This window comes from Engraulis encrasicolus, chromosome 10, assembly GCF_034702125.1.
Source record: "Engraulis encrasicolus isolate BLACKSEA-1 chromosome 10, IST_EnEncr_1.0, whole genome shotgun sequence".
Taxonomy (NCBI): domain Eukaryota; kingdom Metazoa; phylum Chordata; class Actinopteri; order Clupeiformes; family Engraulidae; genus Engraulis; species Engraulis encrasicolus.
The window spans coordinates 37,284,284-37,309,212 of NC_085866.1; the positions used below are offsets into that span (position 1 = coordinate 37,284,284).

The 24,929-nt window shown below is 42.9% G+C and overlaps 1 protein-coding gene, 3 long non-coding RNA genes and 1 other non-coding gene across 6 annotated transcripts; 2 read left to right on the top strand and 3 right to left on the bottom strand.

Moving 5' to 3' along the window:
- The first annotated feature begins 21 nt into the window (after positions 1–21).
- tbc1d25 (TBC1 domain family, member 25) lies at positions 22–17,124 on the top strand. Of its 2 annotated transcripts, none has more exons than XM_063208780.1 (7): positions 22–219; positions 6,194–6,303; positions 6,708–6,862; positions 8,445–8,614; positions 9,953–10,141; positions 11,927–12,202; positions 12,808–17,124. In XM_063208780.1, the coding sequence occupies exons 1-7, from the start codon at positions 175–177 to the stop codon at positions 14,629–14,631; spliced, it is 2,769 nt and encodes a 922-aa protein (XP_063064850.1). In that variant the 5' UTR covers positions 22–174; the 3' UTR covers positions 14,632–17,124. The 2 variants fall into 2 exon arrangements, with proteins under 2 accessions (XP_063064850.1, XP_063064851.1); XM_063208781.1 differs by having other exon boundaries at positions 8,445–8,578.
- Positions 1,702–4,925, bottom strand: LOC134457042 (uncharacterized). The gene is made up of 4 exons (XR_010036394.1): positions 4,655–4,925; positions 3,339–3,421; positions 2,657–2,755; positions 1,702–1,760 (listed from the first exon to the last, which is right to left on the bottom strand). It is a non-coding gene; the product is annotated as an uncharacterized LOC134457042 (long non-coding RNA).
- A 169-nt stretch (positions 17,125–17,293) lies between the features above and the next one.
- trnaf-gaa (transfer RNA phenylalanine (anticodon GAA)) lies at positions 17,294–17,366 on the bottom strand. Its single transcript has one exon. It is a non-coding gene; the product is annotated as a tRNA-Phe (tRNA).
- An 83-nt stretch (positions 17,367–17,449) lies between these two features.
- LOC134456229 (uncharacterized) lies at positions 17,450–19,155 on the top strand. Its single transcript, XR_010036267.1, has 3 exons — positions 17,450–17,909; positions 18,511–18,596; positions 18,771–19,155. It is a non-coding gene; the product is annotated as an uncharacterized LOC134456229 (long non-coding RNA).
- Positions 19,156–20,052: 897 nt separating this feature from the next.
- On the bottom strand, positions 20,053–21,168 carry LOC134456230 (uncharacterized). Its single transcript, XR_010036268.1, has 2 exons — positions 20,877–21,168; positions 20,053–20,186 (listed from the first exon to the last, which is right to left on the bottom strand). It is a non-coding gene; the product is annotated as an uncharacterized LOC134456230 (long non-coding RNA).
- Positions 21,169–24,929: the final 3,761 nt, after the last annotated feature.

A 24,929-nucleotide genomic window follows, 5' to 3' on the forward strand; every position in this document is an offset into this window, starting at 1 on the left:
ATACAGGAAGTAACAGTCCGCGATAGCGATGTTTTCACTGTACCAGACAAAGCGTTGCGTGGAGAGAAAAACGGCTTGTCCACAGCTGCTGTTTGTTTTCATCCTCATTTTCATGGCACTCTAACGTAAAGTGAAACAACAAATTCCGTTGGATTATCGAGAGGTCTCCCCATCATGGCAGCAGAGGAGGAGAGGTCGGTTGTTCGTGTCAAAGTCAAGGTGAGGAATTTTATGAAGCGCTATACAGATCAAGCTGCCAGAATCCCTTACGGTGACCACAGCAGGAAGAATTTAGCAGTAGGCTACTGTCAGCTTTTGCGCTGAGATCTTTGGGTCAGATCTTATTACACCGTTACTATTTTGCTATAAGGAAGGTTGCCAACAATTGGTAACACTGGTAAAAACCATCGTGCTAATGGGATGAGCTCCCCCATAAAGTGTCTAGCCGCGCTGTCGATCAGAAATCAAACAGTCGGATCATCAGAAATCAAATCTGCAAAAAGGCTATCTAGTTTCAAATCCCTAACCGGGGAACGCATCGAAAAGGCTAAGGTTTCCTTTGCTGTTGTAATAGACACGTCACTAGCCTAGTGAACGGCCTGCTGGTAATGGACTTCAGAAACTGGAAAGGAAAGTGTTTTGAGGGAGGAATTTATCGTCGATAACTGTCACCCGAACCCGATAACAAGTCGGTGCCACCGACCTCTCTACTGTATCTCTGGTCGGTTCTTCCTTGTGTCAACACAAAACACGACCAAAGAATGTAAACAGTCTCCAGCACGGCGTGGACTGGCCCAGAGATACTGTTGCTAAGGGGAGATAGAACACTCGGCGGCCATCTTGGCTACGCGTCGGGGCTTCTAATTCAGATTAGTAAGACTTTCGTGAATGGGGAGTTAATGGGGAGATCAAAAGTGGGACAACTTATCGATACAGAACTCACGGGGTTGGAATCGCAATGAAAAACGAATTAAAACAGCTGTCTTAGAATGACCGTATGTATGACTGTAACACCGTAAAACACGTTTTTTCTCAAGCTTAATTTTGAACTGCGCATGTGCAAGACTTCACGACATGACGTTCTGCTTTCCAGTCTGTTGGTTGTCTCCTAGATACCATCTCTGCCGGGTCTCTCCACTCCAGACCCATCCACATCTCCTCCATCGGCTGTCGGATGACAGACATCGCTTCCCAGACAGCACACTTACGTCTTGCCAACGTCGCAAGATGTAAAATACATCGACAAGACGTCTATAGAAGAACGTTTGCTCATCGGCAAGATGTTGGGCAGACGTGCGGCGTCCGATGGAACGCCTATGTTTTACCGATGCATTGGCTATCTCGACGTCTCCCAGCATCTGGCCGATGAGCTGCCGCTATTTCAAAGACATCCTGCCGCTGCATTTATTTACATGCATCTCGCCGACGTTTAGCCGCTTTATATCCAGCCAACATTTACCCGATTTAATTACGACCTACTGGACGTACCCCATCTGCGCGAGGAAAGCATCCTGACGTCTCGAGGAACAGCTGATTTTAGGTTGCAGTTATGAACCTAGCATACTAGAAAATCAGCTCTTTCCATAAACAAAAAAGACGTCTGAATGTTCTCACCACTGCAGTGGAATTCCGCCTTTTTTGAGGTCTTCCTGATCAGTGCTTAACCCATATGCCTCACCAATGAAAACACAAGAAACCATAGAAGTTTTTCCATTTATTTTTTTCCACAATTAAGCAAAATGTCCATCGTTGAATCATTCCTGCAGGAGAAAAAAAAAATCTGTGAACATGGGCCGGATGTGAAAATCACCCTTTACATAACATACCCTACAGTTTAGGCTATGACTTTGACATGTCAAAAGTTTACAACTATTTATTTAAACAGTTTTGTAAGCAGGATTTCACCATCTACTGTATGTAGACTAAGTCCTGCCAGTGGATGAAAAGTCTATCATCTATATTGACCCATTTAATTTAAAAGTGTACTCGCTGTGGTATTTTTTATACAGTCATGGATAAGTGGGGCAGTCATTGGTAAGCGGTTAGGGTGTCCTGTAGCCCAGGGCTGAACAACCCAAAGGTTGCTGTTTCATCTCCCAGCCCGCCAGGTTGGTGGAGGGAGTAATTAACCAGTGCTCTCTCCTCCATCCTCCATGACTGAGGTACCCCAAGCATGGTACCTTCCCGCCACACTGCAACATACTGCTCCCTTGGGATGCCAATGTAGGCTGCACCCTTGCACAGGTGAGGCATAAAATACAATTTCATTGAGTACAGTGTATACTTGTGTGCTGTGTCACAATGGCAAAGGTGGGCTTTCACTTATATACACCTAGAGATTTTTTTCCCCTGAGTCCAATGTTTTTAAACAGTTGAAACATGAACATTTCCAGTCAATATTTACAATGGAGTAGCAGGCCTCTGTGTCATATTCCCAAGGAATGGTAGCATCGCATCTGCTGTGCTGTGCTGAGTCAAAGTCATTCATAAGCCTACTGGTTGTGTTTTCCCTGCCCATTCACTACTTTGATGGCCTGCAATTTATGCAGATGTGTTCTACAACTTTTTGATGAAACTTACATTTTACATTTGATACCACAAACTAGGCTTACTTGTTGTGCTGTGTGGATTTTTGTTGAGCAGGGATCTCACTTACCAATCAGCATGTTTTCCTCTTGTTACCAGCATCAGTCTGAACCTGGCTGGACACCTGGGCACTTAACCATATGTGAACTCTGAGGGCAAGTGTAGAAGCCTGGCAAATAAAGACAGGAATAAGTCGGTCTCAGTATCACTGCGCAACTACATTCACAATGTAATATGTTGGTTTAGTTGATTTCTGCCCATCACAATTTAATATTATGGTTTACATTTAGGCATACAACTTTCACAATGCCATATTAGTTACATTTAGCTAGCTAGTGTCCTATTTGGTAAGAACATGTACAAGTGATGTAGGCTGTACAGCAGGGGTGGGCAACTTTCATTATAAGGTGGGCCAACATTTTTGCTTACCACAATCGGTGGGCCACATCACCACGCACTTGAGAGAATTTACAAAAGGATACTTCACTTTTTCTTTATTTATTATACCTGAATGATTACACTATTGATTTATAGGGGGTTAAAAACTGTCCTTTTTCTTTTTTTTAAAAAGTGAGAAGTTGGGCTGCATGTGGCGCCCGAGCCTCCAGTTGCCCATCCCTGCTGTACAGTATCCTAACAGAAAGGCTCTCATAGTATTTCAAATAATGGTCTATATAAAAACTGGTTATAATAGGTACAGTGCAGCATAAACAGGGTTGAGGGGGTGGTTTCTTTTATTTCGTTGTACCTACTGAGCAGTTTAGCCAATGTCTGTGTGACACGTTCATGCTGCCACTTCCACAGCATCCTCTTCACAACCGCGGGGGCAAAACACCTAAAAACATAATAAGGTTTTTTCAGTCCAAGATATAGACTAGAAAATGAGTGACAGCATCACAATCAGTTTGTATGCAAGTGTAGTGGACCCCCCATTTTTGTCTTTTTGTTATTCCCTTATTATTCCCTTATTCTCATTCCCTGTCTTTTTGTTGTCCTGTCAGAAGTTGTTTTTTAGTTTAATTATGCTGTTGCACGTTTTCGCCAATAGATGGCATCATAGGACCAGCAATGAGTGCAGAGACTCTCTCTGGTGCAGTAGCCACTTCGGCCACATAAGAGGAACGAAATGTGGAAGTGGCAGGCTTTGTTATGATACAGAAGGCAGCGGTGTCAGCTGTACAGTTATGCTGAGGAAAATGTAAATAAACAACGAACTCAGCGAAACTCTACACACTTGAGGACCTTATTCATTAAGTGTGCAACATAAGCATTCACGCAATAATGCCACAGGTCACATTTCAGTTTATAAGCAAGATTACGATATGCACTGTGCTCGAAACAAGCACAGGACAAAACTGTGAGTAGCTCTATGTAAACAATAGCAGGCACGATAGTTGAAATATGCTACAGTGCGGTTCGTGTGGAGGATGGACATGTCAAAGACTGAGGCGACCTGACACACGAAAACACTTTGCCGTGTAACATTAGCCAATCTTTATTTTCAGATGTGACTTCCGATTATTATTTAAAACACGACTACCTGTCAGTCACCTTAATGAAATTGTTAGCCAATGAATGGTTGGTGCAATTTCGATCCCACATCTTCAAGAATAATGAATGCAGGCAGCCAACTAAAATAGTCAGTAGGCACAGTTTGTAACTCATCGGATTTTTTAAATCTCACTTCAGGAGAAGTGGGTGGACTGCGTACCCCTGCGTACCATGCCCACTACACCCCTGACAACAAGCTAGTTCTAGCCAGAAGTTCTAGCCAAAGCAAGATGCACAAGCAACGTCAGATTACACAGACTGACAATATATCTGCCAAGACATTGAACGATTAAAGCAGCCTAGAATCAAACGCTTTTGTAAAGTTGAGCTCATGTTGGAAAACTTTGTCAGGTGAGGTGAAGTAGTTTTAGCATACAGTAGTAGACCTACCTACGGATGTCATGGAGTCTGAAACACCACATTATTAACACACACGACAAAAAAAAACAAATGTGGAAGCGGAGGATAAAGTAATATACGTGCCAACATTGACATATATTTCCTCCAAATCACGTACCTTTAGTCTGTATGAGGATTCCCAAGACAGTTGTACATCTAGCGGGTAGATCCCATTACCTGGTTACGGTACGGTCGGAAAACGGGCCACACACATGGCAACAGCTGATGAGGAACGAGCCGTCGTAAAAGCTCATTTTTGCGCTTGCGTCGATGCGATGAGATGATTGGATCAATGATGGCACAGCTCAGCAACCGATTGGCTCTTGTTGCGGGTAGGCGGGAGATAAGCAGGCATTCGACGTTTTGGCGTTACGATTTCACACCGTTTATTCCTATACTCATGAACGGCGTGACGTTTTCCATGTGCGTTACGCCCATTTGTGGGGGAAAACAACACATGCAAGTCAATTGGTGATGTTGGGGATTAATAAACGAAAGATACGGACCTGTAGACTAGCGTTGTTCACGCGCAACATGCCGAAAACGTGTTCCGTTGCCGGTTAATCAAATAATATAGCCAAACAGCCGTGGCTGAAGCATGGAATGTATTCATTTAGGCTAGCCAATGTAGCATGTAAGTCAATGAGACATTCGGTTTGTTTTCACCCATAAAGGGGCGTAACGCAAATTTAAGAGCAAAGTACCCGGATGACCGTTCATGAGTATGGAGACATTCGTCAGTGTTCTATCTCCTTGTTAGAGTACCTCTGACTGGCCTCACGAATCCGGGTTTCGTGAGTCATTTATTTAAACATGACGTCACTGGAAAGAGTCAATTATTTTATCTACCTCTAACCTTGTGTGTGTGTGTGTGTGTGTGTGTGTGTGTGTGTGTGTGTGTGTGTGTGTCACACAAGATATGTGCCCCAAATATTGTGGCCACATCCCTTTGGAATGGCTGGCTAACAGCTGATATTATCAGTTGTGATTTCAGCTGAACAGATCACTCTTTCTTTGTGTGGTTGGACTGTGGAACTTCTATGAACAAGGCACATAGACATGTTTTTATTACTGAAAACATGCAAGCTATGTCACTTGGTTACATTTAGATAGAATGTAGACAGAATGTAGATATTTAATAGGAATTTAGATATTGAATTTTGTGTACCCCCATTGGGCACCATTCCTTGGGAATACCTCAAATACCTTTATGTTGTATCAGTGCTAAAATGTCTGACCTAGTGTACACTCTCTAGGCTCTCTAGCTGTTGGCCTATGGTGAACTCTTCTTTGTTTTCACTTTTCAGTGTGCATGACTACCTTTCCTGCTTTTCTCTGCACCACATTCCATTCCAAAGAAATTGCACACTGGGTAGCATTGCCAGCCATGGCCTAGTATGGGTCAAGGGAGTTGTCTTGGTTTTGGAATCTTAGGAGGTTGCAGGTTCGAATTCCACATCATCTGTGGCTAAAGCAAGGCACCTAACCTTACTTAGCTACATGGACTGTAATCAATGTCATGTACCGTTGTTGATTTGAATTTTACTTGGATAAAATGTCAGCTAAATGTGATGAGTGTGATACAATGTAAGACAGTTGTTCTAACAACTGATGCATGTGACAAACGCAGATGAACTTTTGTGGGTCTTCCTTGTAGAAGTGTGAGGGGATGCTGCCGGTGGAATGCCGCACGTTTGCTGTGGACCCCCAGATCACCTCGCTGGAAGTCCTACAGCACATCCTCATCCGGGCCTTCGAACTCAACGGGTCAGTACTGGGAAGGGGGGGGAGAGGAGGAGGACTGGATGACTGTATTTTATGGTTCCTTGCAGAGCCATATGTCTTGAGAAGGGTCAATCCCGGGTTCAGAAAGTAAAATCTCTGCCATAAATGTTATCCAACCAGCTGTGAATCAGCTGACGGCACTCAAGACCGGTAGACCAGATGCTTGGTCAGCTATGTTGGAAGGAAACTGTAGCACAGTGTTTGCATTGAACCTCAGGTTTGATCTCTTCTGGAAAAAATCATATGAAAATGTACAAGTAGTAAGCTTAAATGTTTGATACCACTGTCTTTCTGTCTTCGTTTTGTGGCCATGTTTTTTTTTCTTCATATGATATGTGGTTTCGTTTCAGCTCTGAAATAATGTTTGCTGTATGTGTTTTTCACAGAAAGAGGAATTTCGGCATCAGCTACCTATCTCGCGATAAAGCGGGGGTGGAGGTGTACCTTACTCTCCTGTCGGACTGGGATTTGGACGCTGCCTTTGTCTCGGCAGCTAAGCCACACCTGCAGCTCAAGATGGACATCAAACCATCAGAAGACAGTAAGTGTCAAGTTCTGGTGTGTTTTGATTGTTTGTTTGTTTCCCTCAGTTATGCTTGAACTTGAAAAAAGCCCAGTCGTGCAAGGAACAACTCGAATGCCTTCTTTACTTTCAGTTCTCTGTGTGTGAGATGATGGACATAAAATATTTACATGAATGTGTCTGCCAGACCATTTTAAAGACAGTCAAAGGCATAGGCTTTTGTCCATCTGTTGCTAGGCCTTTGGGACATCAGTTTTCAAAAAGAAGAGTGCAACACTGCTTCTGACCAGCAATTGAGGCCTTTGGGGCATGAAATAAAATGTATTCAAGAAGTTGATTGAATTGTTTAGGTAACTTTATTATCAGCTACTTAGATTTTAACTTTTAGATTTAACTACTTAGATTTTAACTTCATAGTTTGTGTGTAGCATCAATATGAACACACCTGGTGTTCTACTAATTGTGGCCGCGGTTATAAATATGCTCTTGCTTCTTGCTCAATGAGCAAGACGTAATGTGTTTCTACAGGCACTCTGTAATGTCATAGTAGTGTAGTGCTATGGTAATAAGGCCTTTTAAACAACTAGTGTAGTGTTCCACTGGCGAAATAGTGCATATCATGAGGCTACATACATCATTCACTTGTAATAAACTGAGTAAAGGGTGTGGTGTTTTAGCTCTTTCCTGCCTTATATGTAAACAGAGAAGTTAATCCTGGGGCCAGAGTAAAACCTCAAGTCAAAACTTCCTTGTAACACCTCCAGGTGACTTGAGTTCACCAGTAGCTAATTTTCCTGACTGATTTTCCTGTTTTAAGAAGCATATTCATTACGATCAGCTGATTCAATGCTGGTTGGATCCAATTTGTGCCAGGATATTTACTTCCTGAACCTTGGCACCTCTGTATTTGAGAGTAGAGTAGTAGCAGAAGAGTAGAGTTTAGATACTTTATTAAACCTAAAGGCTGTATTGAAACCTCACTCACCTGCACCAACCTTGTTATGTGCATTCTGTATTGTACGCACATGATGTATGGTGTTTGATTCATGTACCCTGTTTTAAATTGTTTTATTGTTAAATTGTTTGATTAATTATGTAATATAGTATAGTATTGTGTACTATTATATACTATTATATACTATTGTATTAAAGTATTTCTAATCTTCTATTTTATATATAAAATGTGTATATTGTAATATTTATATCATTGTGTTGCCTCATAATGTGCACCGTTCCACCCATAGAATGCTGCAAAAGTCATTGAAAAGAATTACATTAACTACCGTAGTACTACACTACTACAACATAACAGAGAGCCTTTAGCAACACACCAGGACTTGGTCATTGCCAATCTGTTAAAAGCAAGTTTATAACAGGGGCCTTGTCTACGAGTTTATCTACTTAGTGCAGAGCCTCTGTTATAACCGTATTGTCTCCAAACTGATAATGACCAAGTCTTAATTGGTTACTTAAGACTCTCTGCCTTGTCATAGCAATGCTGTAATGATGTAGTTGAGTGTTTTCAGCAAGGCGTGAATAGGCCTGTTGACGGGTCCATCTGCAGTAAGAGGTTACTATGTGTTGTTGTTCCTCTTGCCAGGTCCCGTGCTGGAGGACTGGGACATCATCAGCCCCAAGGACGTGATTGGCTCGGACCAGCTGACTGGCGAGCAGCAGAAGCAGCGTTCACTGACGTCGGCGGCGCTGCCCTTCACCCAAACGCTGCTGTCCCAGGTCACTGAGCCCTTCACGCAGTCCCTGCTCTCCCAGGTTACTCCGCTGCTGCCAGCCTGCTCTTTTCTTTTAATTGGTGTATGGCATCTGTTCATTATGTCTAACTGTTAACGAATAACTTGAAGGTGCACCGTGTAATACTTTTTATAGTTTATTTCCAGAATTCATGCTGCCCATTCAAAAATGTTACTTTTTTTCATGAATACGTACCACCACCATCACCAAATTTTAAGTATTCATTATGACTGGGAAAATTGCACTTTTCATACAAAGGGGGATCTTCTCCATGTTCCGTCATTTTGAATTTCCAGCTAGCTGCAAAACTTACTGTACTTTGGTTATACTAGTAAATATTGGTTTGTTATTTAGTAAATATTCATGAAAAGATCAAATTTGGTAATAGAGGCAGCACAGTATCAATGAGCAGCATAGTACCCATTCTGGCCACATTCTACACAGTGCACCTTTAAGTTTTTCCTATACTTCAGACATTGCATTACATTATATTAAACTTAGCTCACGCTTTCACTTATTCAAAGCAACTTACAACAATTATTTTCAGGGTATTGGTTACCCTCCCTGGAGCAATGTGGGGTTTGGTGGCTTGCTCAGGGCACTTCAGCCATGGATAGAGATGTAGGGAGAGGTCAGGGGGGAATCGAACCGGTAACCCCCAGTTTGTAAGACCAACTCTCTAGCCACTAGGCTACGGCTGCCCATCCATCCATCTTTTACCTGACATGTTTCAACGGTATACGTATCTTCTGCTATACCATCGAAACATGGCAGGTAAAAGATGGAACTTTTATATGTCTGAAGTAAAAGGCAAACTTAAGTTTTCTTTTCCACTCAGCTTTCACTCGCTGCCCCTTTCAGTCAGGCTAATCTCTGTCCTCATGCCATCACGTTGTCCACGTCATCCAAAAATCAAACAAACAAACAACTGCTTACTACACGCTGCTTGCAACCAACTGCTTACTACAGAAGCTTACTGCCTTACTTTCTGATGCCATGGTCGTAATCAATCAACATCTGTCAATCTCTTGCTCTCTTGCTCTGTGTGTGTGTCTTTCTCCCACTTTCTTTCTCTGTGTGTTTTACGCCCTTTCTCTATTGCTCTTTTTCTCTCTCCCCTATTTTCTCCTGTCTTTTCTGTCTGTGTCCTCATCTTTGTTTCTTTCTCCGTCTCTACGTTTTAACTCTTTTTATGTCCGTCTCTGTATTGTGTATTCTTTTTGTGTTTTATTTCTCTCTCTCTCTCTCTCTCTCTCTCTCTCTCTCTCTCTCTCTCTCTCTCTCTCTCTCGCTCTCGCTCTCTCTTCTGTTGCCCCTCTCTCACTCAATCCCTCCCCCTCTCTCCCTCCCTCTCTTCAGATGGGTCGTACGTTGTCGCGAGTGCAGCAGGCCCTGAGCTGGTCTTATGGGGAGGAGGTGAAGCCCTTCAAGCCTCCGCTGAGCGACACTGAGTTCCACAGCTACCTGAACGGCCTGGGGCAGCTCACGCGGCCCGAGGAGCTCCGACTGCGCATCTACCACGGCGGAGTAGAGCCCTCGCTACGCAAAGTAAGTCTAGTCGGAGAATAACAATATTTAATAGGTAATCTATATTGGCTAATATATATTAACATCTATACTGATATCTAATAGCATAGTATCTACCACGGCGGAGTGGAGCCCTCGCTACGCAAAGAATTATGTTATTCAATATATACGGATGGCCCCTATACTTGCTCATTATACGCGTACTCCTTAAACACTTGCCGATACCAAGCACTGGTACTGTTATTACACGAAACAACGCAACATCTCATCACATTCCGTTGCTTTGAAAAAGCAAGCATGGGAAAAAAGCATTGCCTCATACATTTACTAACATTTAAATATAGATGGGATATACAGTACATGTCAATGGACAATAAAACAAATATCACAGGTGGAAAAAACAAGGTTGTGCATTTATTTTCATTGTATGATTTATGTACTCGTGCTCACATTGTTTTTCAAAAAAAGTGGTATCTTGCATTCCTATTAATATCTAATCTATATTAACATCTGTACTAATATCTAATAATATATGGTATCTACCATGGTGGGGTGGAGCCTTCCTTTAACAAAGCAAGTCTAGTGTGAGAATGTTCATGTCTAATCTGTAATAATATCTGTAATATTATCTAATATCTTATCATATCATGATATCTACCACGGTAGTGTGGAACCATCGTTACGCAAAGTGAGTCTACTGTAGTGTGGGAAAGGGAAGAGAAAGGAAGAGAGAAAAGAAGAGAAGATAGAGTGTGCTGTCATCATTAATTAGGCGAACACAGCAGAACTCACTCTCAAACACAGCAGAACTCTCTCACACACACACACACACACACACACACACACACACACACACACACACACACACACACAGAATCAGCAAATAGGTGTTGTAGAAGCTTATTAAGTATTATTTTTCTATAGTTTCTATATGTGGCATTTGTATTGATCTTGCCGGTCTCTTATAAGAGGAGTTTATATTTTTTTCTACTCGTGTCCCTGTATGCATCTCATACTATGCCCGTTTGTTTTCATTTTATTCTATCATGTTGTTGTGCTGTGTCATTGTCTGTTTTTTTACATTTAGAAATGGAATGGAATAGCACAAAATAAGCAGAGTAATGTAAAATATCAAGTAACCAAATGTTGTGAAAGCTAATAGTGGTGTAGGCAAGGACCATGACTTCTATATGTGGAACATTTTGTAAGTGCATAAGTGTAAGATTATGTACGTTTACATATAAAAATGTACTAGGAATGTACATGGCATCATGTCAATATGTGATGTGTTATTATCTTATTTTACATGTATTACCTTGCCAGCTCCATTCTGTACACCCCTAGATGGTGTGCCGATATCTCAGTAAAGTTTCTCTTAAGCATACAGTCAAAGAACCAAATGCATTGATTCAGTATGTGCCACCTATTTTTTTTAGCATGTTTAGTATATATCAAAATACAACAAAGAAGGCACCATATGTCAATGTCACTTTTTCAATATTTTTTTCCCAGGAAAGAAAGGATGAATCACCGCACACTGGTATTCTTTGCTGGTAGTTAATTTGGTGAACAACACGTTTTGCTGTTGCTTCATCAGGTTCAGCGTAAACCTCATAAAGCAACAGCAAAATGCGTAATAAACTACCAGCAAAGAATACCAGTGTGCTGTGATTCATCCTTCCTTTAATTGGATTACTTTTACTGCACATCACCAGCACCTGGACAGTGGTTGTGCACAGGGGCTCTACTTTGAATATTTTTTTCCCCATTCGTCACTTTCTCTATCCCCTCTGTCCCCTCTCCCAGGTGGTGTGGCGATACCTCCTGAACGTGTATCCGGACGGCCTGACCGGTCAGGAGCGGATGGACTACATGAAGAGGAAGACGCGGGAGTACGACCAGCTGAAGCGGGAGTGGACGGCCCGGGTGGGCGGCGAGGACCTGGAGTTCATCCGGGGCAACGTGATGAAGGATGTGCTGCGCACGGACCGCGCGCACCCCTACTACGCCGGCTCCGAGGACAGCCCCCACCTGACGTCCCTCACCGACCTCCTCACCACCTACGCCATCACACATCCACAGGTATACATAGACTCTAGAACTACGCCATCACACATCCACAGGTTCACATAGACTCTAGAACTACGCCATCACACATCCACAGGTATACATAGACTCTAGTACTACGCCAAAAGTAAGTTACCCCGCTGCCTTAAGTTTGTAAGTTACATCAACTTGTGAAAGCCTCGAGTTGAGTTTAGCCACAAGTTGAGCAGGGCAATTTACCTTTTTACGTTTAACTGGCTTTGCAATGTTTTACAGTATAGACTTGCATCACACATCCGCAGGTACACAGACCTTTGCTTATGATGTTGCTGTCACTATTGACAAACACAATGATAGTGACTAATATATTAGTTATAATACTTGAATTATTATAAGATGAATGTGTACTGTGTAATGTGTAGCATCTTAGTGGACATTGGCGGGCATTCAGTCTTTGCTAAAAAAAAAAAGCTTGACTACATCAGAGCAATATTGCTATGGGATTACCACAGGTCACAGGTCCGTTTAGTCGATTAGTCGGGGTAAATGATGGCCACTGGCCGACGAACAAAATCCTTGGTCGTGGACAGACCTAGTGTGTTCTTATCATCCTGATGTCTGTTCCTTGTGTGTGCTCGTAGGTGTCTTACTGCCAGGGCATGAGTGACATCGCGTCCCCCATCCTGGCCGTGATGGACAACGAGGCGCACGCCTTCATCTGCTTCTGCGGCATCATGAAGAGGCTGGAGGGCAACTTCCGGCCCGACGGCCAGCTCATGTCTGTCAAGTTCCAGCACCTCAAGCTCCTGCTCCAGTACTCCGACCCGGAGTTCTACTCCTACCTGGTCTCCAAGGGCGCCGACGACCTGTTCTTCTGCTACCGCTGGCTGCTCCTGGAGCTCAAGCGGGAGTTCGCCTTCGACGACGCTCTGAGGATGCTGGAGGTCACCTGGAGTTCGCTCCCGCCCGACCCCCCGGAAACCGAAGTGGAGTTGACCGGGCCGCCTCTCGAGCCGTCGGAGCAGGGAGAGAAGAAGACGTGTAGTTTGAATGTTCCGTGCGGCGGTGGCGGCGGAATGGGGGAAGGCGGCGTGGGTGGAGTGGGTGACGAGGGGACGGAAGGGGAACAGACGGAGAGGCAGAGGAGACGCCATCATATGCTGCGGCCCTCGCGGGATGAAGGGGACGGTGAACGCAAGACGACGCCGACGGCTTTGGAGGACGAGCCCAAGGTCAACGTTGCGGCCAGTCCGAGGCGAGACGGCGAAGGCGACTACTCCCCCGAATTTGAAGCGAAAACAAACGGCAATGCTTCTTCTGCTTCTCCTCCAGTAGTGGTTCCCCCATTCGAGAAGCAAACCAGCTTCGGGGAGTTCAAATACTACAGCGCCAGGAACGAGGACAGCTTTGAGCTGGCCAAGGAATCCGTGGTCTCCACCCCAGAGTTCCACTCCTGCAGCTCCCAGTCCCCCGTGCCCATTCGTCAGTCGACCGAGGACAGCGAGGAGGACCCTGGTGAAAGGGCACCTCTGATTAGGAGCCCAGAGTCTTTGACTCAGGAGACCGAGCACAGGAGCTCACCCAACGGCCAAGCGTCTCCAATTGTCCCCTTGCCTTCTCCTCAACTGCCCTCCTCCAAGAGCGCCGGCTCCAGCCAGTGTCTCACCACCTCCCCTTCCATGTCCAACTGGAGAGGAGCAAGCTCTCCAGAAAGCCCGCCATCCCACTACAGTGCGACTACTTTGGTCAACGGCAGACCAGCATCTCCAGAAGAACCATCTAGAAGACTTGCATCGCCCACGCTACCCGCTAACGGGGCATCGGCGGCTAACTCTCCTTCCACACTGCCTGGAAAGTCTATCCTCTCCTCCCCGACGGTGTCCTACCCTCAGAACCGTTCGTTACTGTCCTCTCCCGTGCTGTCGTTCGCCAAGTCTCCCTCGCTCCCCAGGCCCTTTTCCAGCAACCTCCCCTCGCCCTGCTCCAGAGCCACCACCGCCGTCAACTCCCCAAACACTAGCGGCACCCCCATCAAGCCTTGCTCCCTGCCGCCCCCGCAGGAGTTCGGCAAGGGCAACCCCTTCATGCTGTTCCTGTGCCTGTCCATCCTGCTGGAGCACCGCGACCACATCATCAAGAACAGCCTGGACTACAACGAGCTGGCCATGCACTTTGACCGGCTGGTCCGCAGACACAATCTGGGCCGGGTGCTGCAGCGGGCGAAGGCTCTCTTTGCTGACTACCTTCAGAGCGAGGTGTGGGACTCGGAGGAGGGTGACGAGGTGAGTCTAGACTCCCCGACTACGGCCGACACGAGTCTGCACTCGCCCACAAACAGGTCGGCAGTGATCGGCCAGCAGTCCCCGACGCAGGCCATGACGCCATCCAACTCCACCTACAACCTTGCCTCCACCATTCCTTCGCCTACAAATCCCACAATGCCTTTGGCTTCTCCCTCTTCCTGACTTGCGTCTCCAGCTTCCTTTTCGTCCACAGCCCAAACGAACAGATGTGCATTACAGATCAAATATTACTGGTGGTTTATCTGAGTTTTGTCCCTTCTACAGCGTTGGAATAAGCGGATTCCTACTTGATCACGGCAAAACGCCCCATCGCCCTACTTGTGTACTCTACTTGTCGGCCATGTTGTCACAAAAGAGCTTCAAGTCCAGGACTCACTTTCTTTTTCCAAAAATATTCATTGAGCTTCACCCACATCTTCTTGCCTTTTGCCTTTTTTACATTTCAGCCTTGTTGCATCCGTGTTATTTGGTGTGACATTTGCTGTTGTCAGATGTTTGATTTTCAGGTTTACAGATGATCAGCAGTGGGTTTTGTTGATTATTGTTAATGCTTCACCAAAGTCTACTGAAGGAAATCTAGTGCTTCTTTAATTTGACTGCTCGGAATATGGATGTGCTTTGTGTTTATTTTTTGGCTAAGTACTCAGAAACGTCAATGTGAATATGCACACATATCCTAATCTTGATTATTTTATTGGGTCTACAAAACAAATTTACTTCTGTTTTCAAATTTATATTTGTGATGAAACTTGACTTGTTTTTTTTCCTGATCACATTTACTGCTGTACATCTCTGTACATTAAAAGGAATGCATATAACTGGTATTTGCCTTTAACGCTTTTAGGATCTTAGACATATTATTGGAGCATTGAAATAGTCCATTCCAAAGAGAAAACAGTGTTTTTAGCTGTAAAAATATATATTTAAAAGTCTGACTACGGTCATTGGCGAAAGCTGTTTAAAACCATCAAGTAATGTAAGTCTGGGTTTACCTTGAAGGGATCTACAATACTATATTTCAGTATTTTCTTTTTGCTTTGTTTTTTCTTCTTCTGTGAAACGGTTTAGACTGTAGCAATATGTGGCAAGCTGGCTTATAAATGTGAAAACATGCCTTGCCACACACATACAAATACAAAAACACAGACAGGAGCTTTTGTATTTCCTGTTGTCTCTGATCTCAAATTGAATGACTGGAACACTTTGACTGTGTAGCTCCACTTCTCACAGCATACCATTGCTACTGAAATAGATGTCTGACTACAGACGGCTTATTTCAGTTCTCCCTTTGTACCTGGGAACAACTGAAGGTCGCCTGTCTCGGAGGTTACACAACTATGATCTACAATGTGATGATGTTACTTTGACACGTTTTCCTTGTTCCTTTCTGTGTACTGAGACGGTGCGCATGACTGAACAAAGTAATCTACGGAATATATTTAACTACATAATCAGAAAAGCAGATTAATCATACTTTGCAAATTTAGTTGAAATGATCTATTGTGTAGTTAACTTTCGAGATGTATTACTTTCAATGTTATACCTTCTCATGAGTAGAATCTTGGATTATCACATAGCTGATAATCAATATAAAATGTCCAGATTTTTATGTCACTTTATTTGTACAGGGACCACTGAACTGAACAAACAGACATATGGCATTGGATACAATACAGTAAAGAGTAGAGGTGGTGACCCCGGGTCCGAAAGTAAAAACTCTGCCAGTGCCACAGTTTCTCTCCAACACAGGTGACTTCCATGAGGTCATCGCGAGTGCTTGTTACGATCAGTTGACTCCTGATATTTGTGGCAAAGTTGTTATTTTCTGATTTTGAGATTGACACCTCAGGTAATGAATGGGCCATTGTGTCTTTCTTTAATGCGACTTCCTTACTTGTGAAGTCTTGGCAGCCAATTGGGATTCTTGTTAAAGCCATAGATGCACAATGTATGGTATAGTATGTTATATAACTACACAGCCCACCCATGGGCGCAAGTCAACATCCTTCCTCCTGTCTTTTCCTGTGACCTCTGACTTTGTGGCGTGAGGCTCGACATCATTGAGGACCACAGTTTTTATTTAATATCTTGCAAAACACACAGTTGAAAGATCTTTGATTTACAATTTGGGTTTTGAATGGAGGAAAGCCCCACTAAGGTAGCTCTGTGCTGGTTGACAGCGGGGAAACCTTATTGTTTTCCTCAAAGAGGCAGGGTAACACCGCGTCAGGAGAACAGAGGCCACTGGAACAAACAGAAGGACATAGTTTGGCTTGCACACAAAGTGTTGAAATGTGTGCTTTGCACAACTGCCCCAGGTCCTGTGATTGGGAGAATTCCTGACTGAAATGATTTACATGTCTTAACACCAAGTGTTCTTTTGGTTTCTTCAATTATTTTCCTTCACATTTACAAGTGCTTTTCTTTCAGTAGGTTCCTCACATGGACCGAAAGTATATATCCTGAAATGGGAGGTATTAAAAGGCCTTGTGTTTATGTGTGATTATTATATTATTTAGTAATGAACATATGTGAGTATATCTTTTTTGTTTTGTATATTTATGCATTGGAAATGTTGCTGGAGTGAATGCTAGCAATACAGATATTTGTACAATAAACTACTCCAATGTAAATATTGTGTTAATTTGCTTGTCTTCAAATTCCATTTAAGTGATTTTTTTCTCGTACTGTCAGTATGGAAATGTTGTATTTGGTTCCTCACCCTGACTGTCACTACTAGCCTACCACATTGTCTTGTTTTTAACCCCACGTATTGCCTTTTAGCTGACACTATAGCCACTGTTTCTGTCTTGCAGGTACAAAATGCCGAAACCCGGGATCGAACCAGGGACCTTTAGATCTTCAGTCTAACGCTCTCCCAACTGAGCTATTTCGGCTGGTGAGCGTACCTACAGCGACCTCTAGTTTATAAAGGGTGTAATTGCCGTAGGTCTTTGGTATCCATCATTTGCATTGACGTCACAATATTACGTAATCGATTTTGCTGGACGGCAGAAGTACACATTCGTACATAGGAATTATATGCAGACGAAGACAACTTTGACCATAAAATACCAAAGAAACACGTAGTTCTTGTATTTTTTTTAAACGGGATATGTACCTGGCGTTATCAGGCTAGGTTGGCCACGGTGGATGTGTTCAAATCATAGATTTATTCAAATGTATTCTGCTCCACTAGATGGCATAACCGGGACGGGCGGTACGAGAAACTGGGAGAAGAAGAGAAAGTTGTTGCTTGCTTTCAGCCATGAACTTACTCTGCCTGCGATATATTTTTTTTATCCAGTGTTTATTTTCTTCAGTAAAGTTGTGAACTTAAACCAAACCTCTGCATTGGCAAAATAAGCACATTTATGCACCGTTTCTTCATTGGTGGCTGGGCACCGCGGCTGCATCCTCTTCTTCGTGGCATGGCACAGGTAAGATAATGCTGCTAACCTAACTTACTAGGCTACAAGACGCACGGTACATTTTGTGTCAGGCATTTCGCAAAGTGGTGTTTTGAATAGCATATCTTTTCATCTCAGATGTATCTTGTAGGTTAACTTGAATTCTCTCGCTTCGTTTCATCCAAGTGGATTTCATTGTTTCAGCCACGTCTGCACAATGTAGGCAAATATGAAATATAATTCTATATCTTATCTTCTGTTTACATATCCAATATGTTCATTTGTACTGACCACTTATGTTACCAGTCCATCACTGCTACCTGTCCTGTCTTGCACTTTCTGTCTGTCTGTAATTGTCAGTCCTGTCCTGGCATGGTAGAGAGAAAACGTCGTTTCCCTTGTATGACCATAAGTGACAATAAAAGCTGACTTGACATACTTCAATGTTTCAAATCGGTGTTGCATTACATTGCACATGTAGAAACACATAGGACAGAATGTCGGTTACATACTTTGATTAAATAATTTTGATTTGATTTGATTAAATAAATCATTTGTAAAGATGACCTTCACAAGAGAAAGAAAAGCACAACAAACCTGTTATTTATCTTTTATTGTTTTTATTGTTTAGTAATTGCAGGTTCATCAGTCAGGTGGTCAGCACCCAAACTAAAACCATGCGTCATGGTGGCCAGGAATTGCATCCCAGCAGCACAGGTAAATACATGACTAGTAAGTTGGGATGAGTGTTATTTTCTGACATTTTACATCACATTTTAATTCAGACAATATTGCCAAGGGAGTTAATTATTCAGTACTGTACCAGTACATTACAATGCATGGCTAGATTCATTGACATAGCATGTTTGTCTTTTCTTTTTTTCTAATTAGATGGGGGAGCCAACATGAAGAGGTGTCCAGAGAGGCTTCTTCCTCTTTGGCTTTGCAGCAGCACCAGGACCTCACCATCAGTGATGCTGTTCATCCATCGGGCCTACCCTTACATTCCTCCCCTGATGCACTGATCACCTGTACCAGTTGTTGGAGTTTTCAGAAGGGCTCTAAATTAACTTTTTTTTATTCACTAGTAGCCAAAATGGCTAGTATGTTAATCTCCAAACATACCGGTACATTAAATAATGGGTCAAAGTGCCAAGTATGTTTTCTTTTCTACCAGCAAAACTTAATTTTCCCCAGCATTTGGCTGGTGAGCCCTGGTTGTCATTGATGGTGAGTAGCTGTGATAATAAATAACTGAAATGATGAAGTCCATCCAGACATGTCTTGCTTATTTTATTGCACTAATACAACAACGTAGAACATTTTCTGTGAAAGCCCAACTGGGAAACTCCAACTCCCATTGACATTGTGACACAGCACACAAGTGTTCACTGCACGAAATTGCATTTATGCTTCACCCGTGCAAGGGGGCAGCCCCCAATAGCGCCCCAAGGGAGCAGTGTGGCGGTACCATGCTCAGGGTATGTCAGTCATGGAGGAGGATGGGGGAGAGCACTGATTACTTAACTCCCCCCACCAACCTGGTGGGTCGGGAGTCCAACCGGCAACCTTTGGGATACAAGGCTGACACTCTAACCACTTACCCATGACCGCCTGTCAATCTTCAGTCTAGTCTAACTAATTATATTGTCTCCACTAAATGTATATCTCAGGTGACATGGGTATACTGGTATGGGGATAGTGCTGTATGTAAATAATATTAACCCATTTCAGCCGGCACCAAAATGCCAGCTAATTGCCTATGCCCCTTTTAAGAAAGGTGTCCTCATCCTATAAAAAAAAACCCAAATAACTAAATAAGTCTCTGAAGCACATACAGACATGATATGAGTTTTAAAAGCTAAGACCATCCTCTTGCATTAGAACATGTTAATTCAGCTCTAACATACCCACATTTTTAATCTAAAAAATCTAATATGTCATGCCTAAATGCTGTGTCGCTCCAGGCACCTAGGTCAATGCAACGAGTACACAGCATCCAGCATCAATGGGTTGACTATTACAGGCCTAGTTCAGATAACCATTTATTAATATAAATAAGTGCTTGCACGTCTATTGTACATGTCCACCCCACAATAGATATCCCCTCCCATCACCTACAAAACCTTGAAATGTATTTGTACTTTGTGTCTAAAATAAAGTCTTTGAGCCATTGAATGAACTGATTACTACATTGAGTTGGTGTGATTAAGAGGTTGAAATCGGCTAAACTTGACTTGGTGTGCTGGACCTCTGGCTCTTCCATACATCCAATGTGTCATGACATCAGATCATCGCTCTTCTCATCTGGAGAAACAGAAAGATAACACTTAGCTGACACTTATCCAAAGCAACTTCGTTACTCACAGTGAATTGTCCCTGCAGCATGGGGCTTGGTGCCTAGCTCATAGGCCTACTTCAGCCTGGATGGGAGGTGAAGGGAGAGGTGTAGGATGGGATTTGAACCTGCAACCCTCCAATCGTAATACCACCTCCCAAACCAAGCCTCTGATGTGTGTGACTGATTTCAGAGGGCAGACAATTTGGATGACAACACAACAAAGTGGTGGACTTCATATTAACAACATCGACACTGGTGGGCCTATGCATGTCATTATAAATAGGCCAGCATGGATAAGGTGATTGGCATTTCATGACAGCATCATGCTGGAGAGTAGGCCTACTACTTGGGAAATCAGCGCTAGAGATGTACACATGGTTTATTTTTACATTTGAACCTTAACAGTATGAACGTCATAGCCTTGCTATTTCACCTAGAGCTTTATGAATTCTGTGTTTATGTTACAGCCTGCAATATCTTAGCATACGTCCATCATCATAGCGTAATGATGCTGATAATTAACGTTAATCATGGAAAGCATCTTACATTGACCTCACAGAAAATGCCACTGAAATTGCACATTAGACTTAAATTAACTAGCGTTCACGAATTAAGAGACAAATGATGATACAAAGGATGGCAAATGAGAAACTTACCGTGGTGCTCATCCAGCTACTTGAGTAGGCTAGTTTGATGGTTTTCCAGTTGGTTGCCGCGATTCACCTCAGCTTTCTCGTTTTATTTTGAGATCCAGTGAAAAGTCACGCCTGGGTTGTAACCCTATCTGTTTTTGTAACAAACAGCACAATGGGTGTTCACGGTGTTTAGTTTATCGGCGATCTAAGTTACGTTATGAGTTACTAAACGTTGCGAGTCCCATAGGAATCCATTCATCAATGCGGCACTCTTGCCGTCCAGTAGCCGTCCACTAGAACGTTTGACGTCACATGCAAATCATGGATTGATAGTATCAGCTCTCTCTGGTATCAGTGTCTTACCCATCAAATCCAATGCCGCAGCCCGCCACTAATGATATATTTTCCCAACTATATTTCAGTTCTCGTTACAAAACCAAAGAGCAAACGCATTGAACGATTGCTGAAAATTGGTCCAATTTGACGTGAAATAATTTCCCTCACTGACGTCACTTCCAAACATTTCGCTGGTTGACTTATTTCACGAACTCACCACAAGAGGGGGTCATCCCCTTATTCAACACAGAGCCGTAGCCTACATAAAGTCTTTATAGGCTACGGCTCTGATTCAACTCTCAACATCAATGCATGATAACTTCAACGCACAGGCTTGTTTCACTCAATCTTTTGGCTGAAAGGTGAACATGAAATGAAAATAAGTCTATTTATGTATATATATGTAGGACTGGCTATAAGAAATCACTGGTCTAGCGGTGTGTTCTTGGCACTGTCAATCTGGGGTTTGGCCTTGATTTGACATCTGACCTCTGTGTAGGAGTACTGGAGCAGGCTTCAAGATCCATTACAGGTGAGTGTCACACCTTGAAGTGCACACATGACACCTCTGAATGGCTGATTTAGGACTAACCCAGTAGCCGGGAAGGGTTGGATTTCACATGAGCAAACACACAAACATTTGAGCACACACACACACACACACACACACACACACACACACACACACACACACACACACACACACACACACACACACACACACACACACACACACACACACACACACACACACTTTCGTACTGTATGCATTCTATGCAAGGATTCACAGGCATCCAGCTCATGTTAGTAGGAGATTGACACTTGGAGCATGAGTACATCCATATTCACACACGTCGACATGACCAAGCACACATTGCTTACAGCTGAACTCATCTGCTGACTAACGTGACCCAGACCCCGACGTATGGGCTCCTATTGGTTTGTCATATTCTGCACAGGGCCAGTTGGAGACTGTGCTTGCTACTAGCACTATTTCTGGCAAGGCAGCATACCTTGCGTGGCACTGAGCCACCTGTTTTAACTGTCCTACATGATGCGTTTTTCAAAATGGGGAAAGTGTCTGTCTGCTGTCACTATGGTAGCAGCAGAGTCTGCTGGTGACTGCCAAACTTACTGCTCAGTTGAGAAATTTCTCCTTTGAGTAATCATAGTCTTTGCCCTGTTTTTATAGCCTGATTATCATAGACTTTCAAATCTCTTCGAGACTTGGTCTGACCAAGAGCTTAACACTTAATCTTTCCCAAACAGCATAGTTGACCCGCCTCTACCCAGGGCCATTGGAGCTGCTCAAAGTTGATTGGGTCCCGACTAAGTGGGTAGAGTGATTGTTCGGGAGATCAGAAACGGTGGCCTGACTAGAAGCAAGACTGAACGTGTTGCGTCACTAGGAGAGCATTGTAACACAAATAGGTTCAAATTTCCAATGGTCCCCTGGTCAATTAAGTTATTAAATAGTAGGTCTTAGTGTGTGTGTGTGTGTGTGTGTGTGTGTGTGTGTGTGTGTGTGTGTGTGTGTGTGTGTGTGTGTGTGTGTGCGTGTGCGTGTGTGTGTGTGTGTGTGTGTTGGGAGGTGGGGTCCTCTTTTTGTCTTTTATTGTTACAGTCCCAGGAAAAAGTTTGTACACCCTTTGAAATGTCTTACATTTCTGTCAAAATTGGTCATAAAACATGGTCTGATCTTCCCGGAAATCTCAAGAAGGAACAATCAGAATCTGCTTTAATTAATTCCACCCAAACATTTACATGTTATCATATTTTTATTGGTCATAAGGCCATAACATTCACAGGAGAGCAGGGCATAAGTAAGTACACCCTTGCATTAAGTAGGTTTTAACCCTCAGTTAGTGGCAATATCATCAACCAGACTTGTCCTGTAGTTGCAGATCAGATTTAAAAAACAATCTGTTTGTATCTTGTCTCCCTCTTCTTTAGAGAACTGCCTCTCGTCAGCAAGGTTTGTGGGATGTCTTGAGTGCATAGCTTTCTTGACTTCATGCCATATGATCTAAATAGTTTTTTTTTCAGGGCTTTGACTGGACTATTCCAGAATGTGTATTTCATTATTATGAAGCCTTTCTAAAGTCGATTTGCTTCTAAAGTATGGGTTGTTGTCACATTTCAGGACCCATACTCTTGTGTGCTTCAACTGTGTGACAGACTACCTCACGTTTCTTCTGTAAAATATCACAATAAACTTGAGTTCATTGTTCCACTGATAATAGCAAACTGTCAAGGGCCTGAGCCAGCAAGGTAGCCGCATATAATGATGCTCCCGCCACCATACTCAGAAGAGGAGATGTAACCCAGAATCGCTAAAAATGGGATTCATTCTGCCAATCTAAAATGAATGGGGTTTCTGTCCAAAAAAATATTGCTGCACCTTTGAGGTTTGCGAAAAAGCATTTATATGCTTCATAGAATTACTGCAAATATTCTGTAGACCAACGTTGAAATCAAAGTTGAATTGTTCAACGGAACACAAAATGTCATGTTTGGAGGAGAACTGGAGAACCACACCTTCACCAAAACATCATCTCCACCTTTGAGTATGGTGGCGAGAACATCATTATATGCGGCTACCTTGCTGCCTCAGGCCCTTTTCAGTTTGCTATTATCAGTGGAACAATGAATTCAGAAGTTTATCGAGATATTTTACAGAAGAAAAGTGAGGTAGTCTGTCACACAGTTGAAGCACGCAAGAGGATGGGTGCTGAAATGTGATAACAACCCATACTTTAGAAGCAAATCGACTTTAGAATGGCTTCATAATCATAAAATACACATTCTGGAATAGCCCAGTCAAAGCCCTGACAAAAAACAATTGAGATTATATGGCATGAAGCCAAGAAAGCTATGCACTCCAGACATCCCACAAACCTTGCTGACGAGAGGCAGTTTTGTAAAGAAGAGGGAGACCAGATACATCCAGATTGTTTTGTTAATCTGATCTGCAACTACAGGAAACATCTGGTTGAGGTTATTGCGACTAACTTAGGGTTAAAACCTATTGAATGCAAGGGTGTACTTACTTATGCCTTGCTGTCCTGTGAATGTTTACATCTTATGGCCAATGAAAATATGAAAACTTGTAAATGTTTGGGTTGAATTAGTTAAAGCAGACTCTGGTTGTTCCTTCTTGTGATTTCCGGGAAGATCGGACCATGTTTTATGACCAATTTTGACAGAAAGGTCAGAAATTTCAAAGGGTGTACAAACTTTTTCCTGGGACTGTATATGTAATATTTATTGTTCTTTACTAACAGCTGCTGTCAGTATATGTTTACATGTTTCTATGTTTAGTAGTATACAAGTCTGTCACCTGTCTGTCTACTGTGCTGTGTTTTTTTAGAGTTTTTAGTGTATATCACACTCTCATGTCCAAGCAAAATTTCTCTCTTGAAGAGACAGTAAAGGATAATCTTATCTTATTATCTTGGCCTGGCTACTGTTTTTATGTCTTTTGACACATCCGTTTACATTGCATTAAGAATCATAATGCCCATTCATCATTATTCTGATTAAGTACAGAATATATTTTCCACAGAGAGCTTCACATTTTTTTTTTAACGTAGGCGCTATTTGTCCAAACCTTAATCGCCAATACTCTAAAAACAGACAGGTTACAGCACTTAACTATAAAATGGATGGCAGCATTTTCAACACATATTCAACAGTCAGATTGAAATTAACAGCACCATCTGGGTGTAAATGAACACC

Bases quoted from the DNA above. Each gene is read 5' to 3' on its own strand.
- tbc1d25 (XM_063208780.1), top strand. From the start codon at position 175: ATGGCAGCAGAGGAGGAGAGGTCGGTTGTTCGTGTCAAAGTCAAG. The intron at 6,304-6,707 runs GTCAGTACTGGG...TGTTTTTCACAG, and splicing joins CGGGCCTTCGAACTCAACGG to AAAGAGGAATTTCGGCATCA. The intron at 8,615-9,952 runs GTTACTCCGCTG...CCCTCTCTTCAG, and splicing joins CGCAGTCCCTGCTCTCCCAG to ATGGGTCGTACGTTGTCGCG.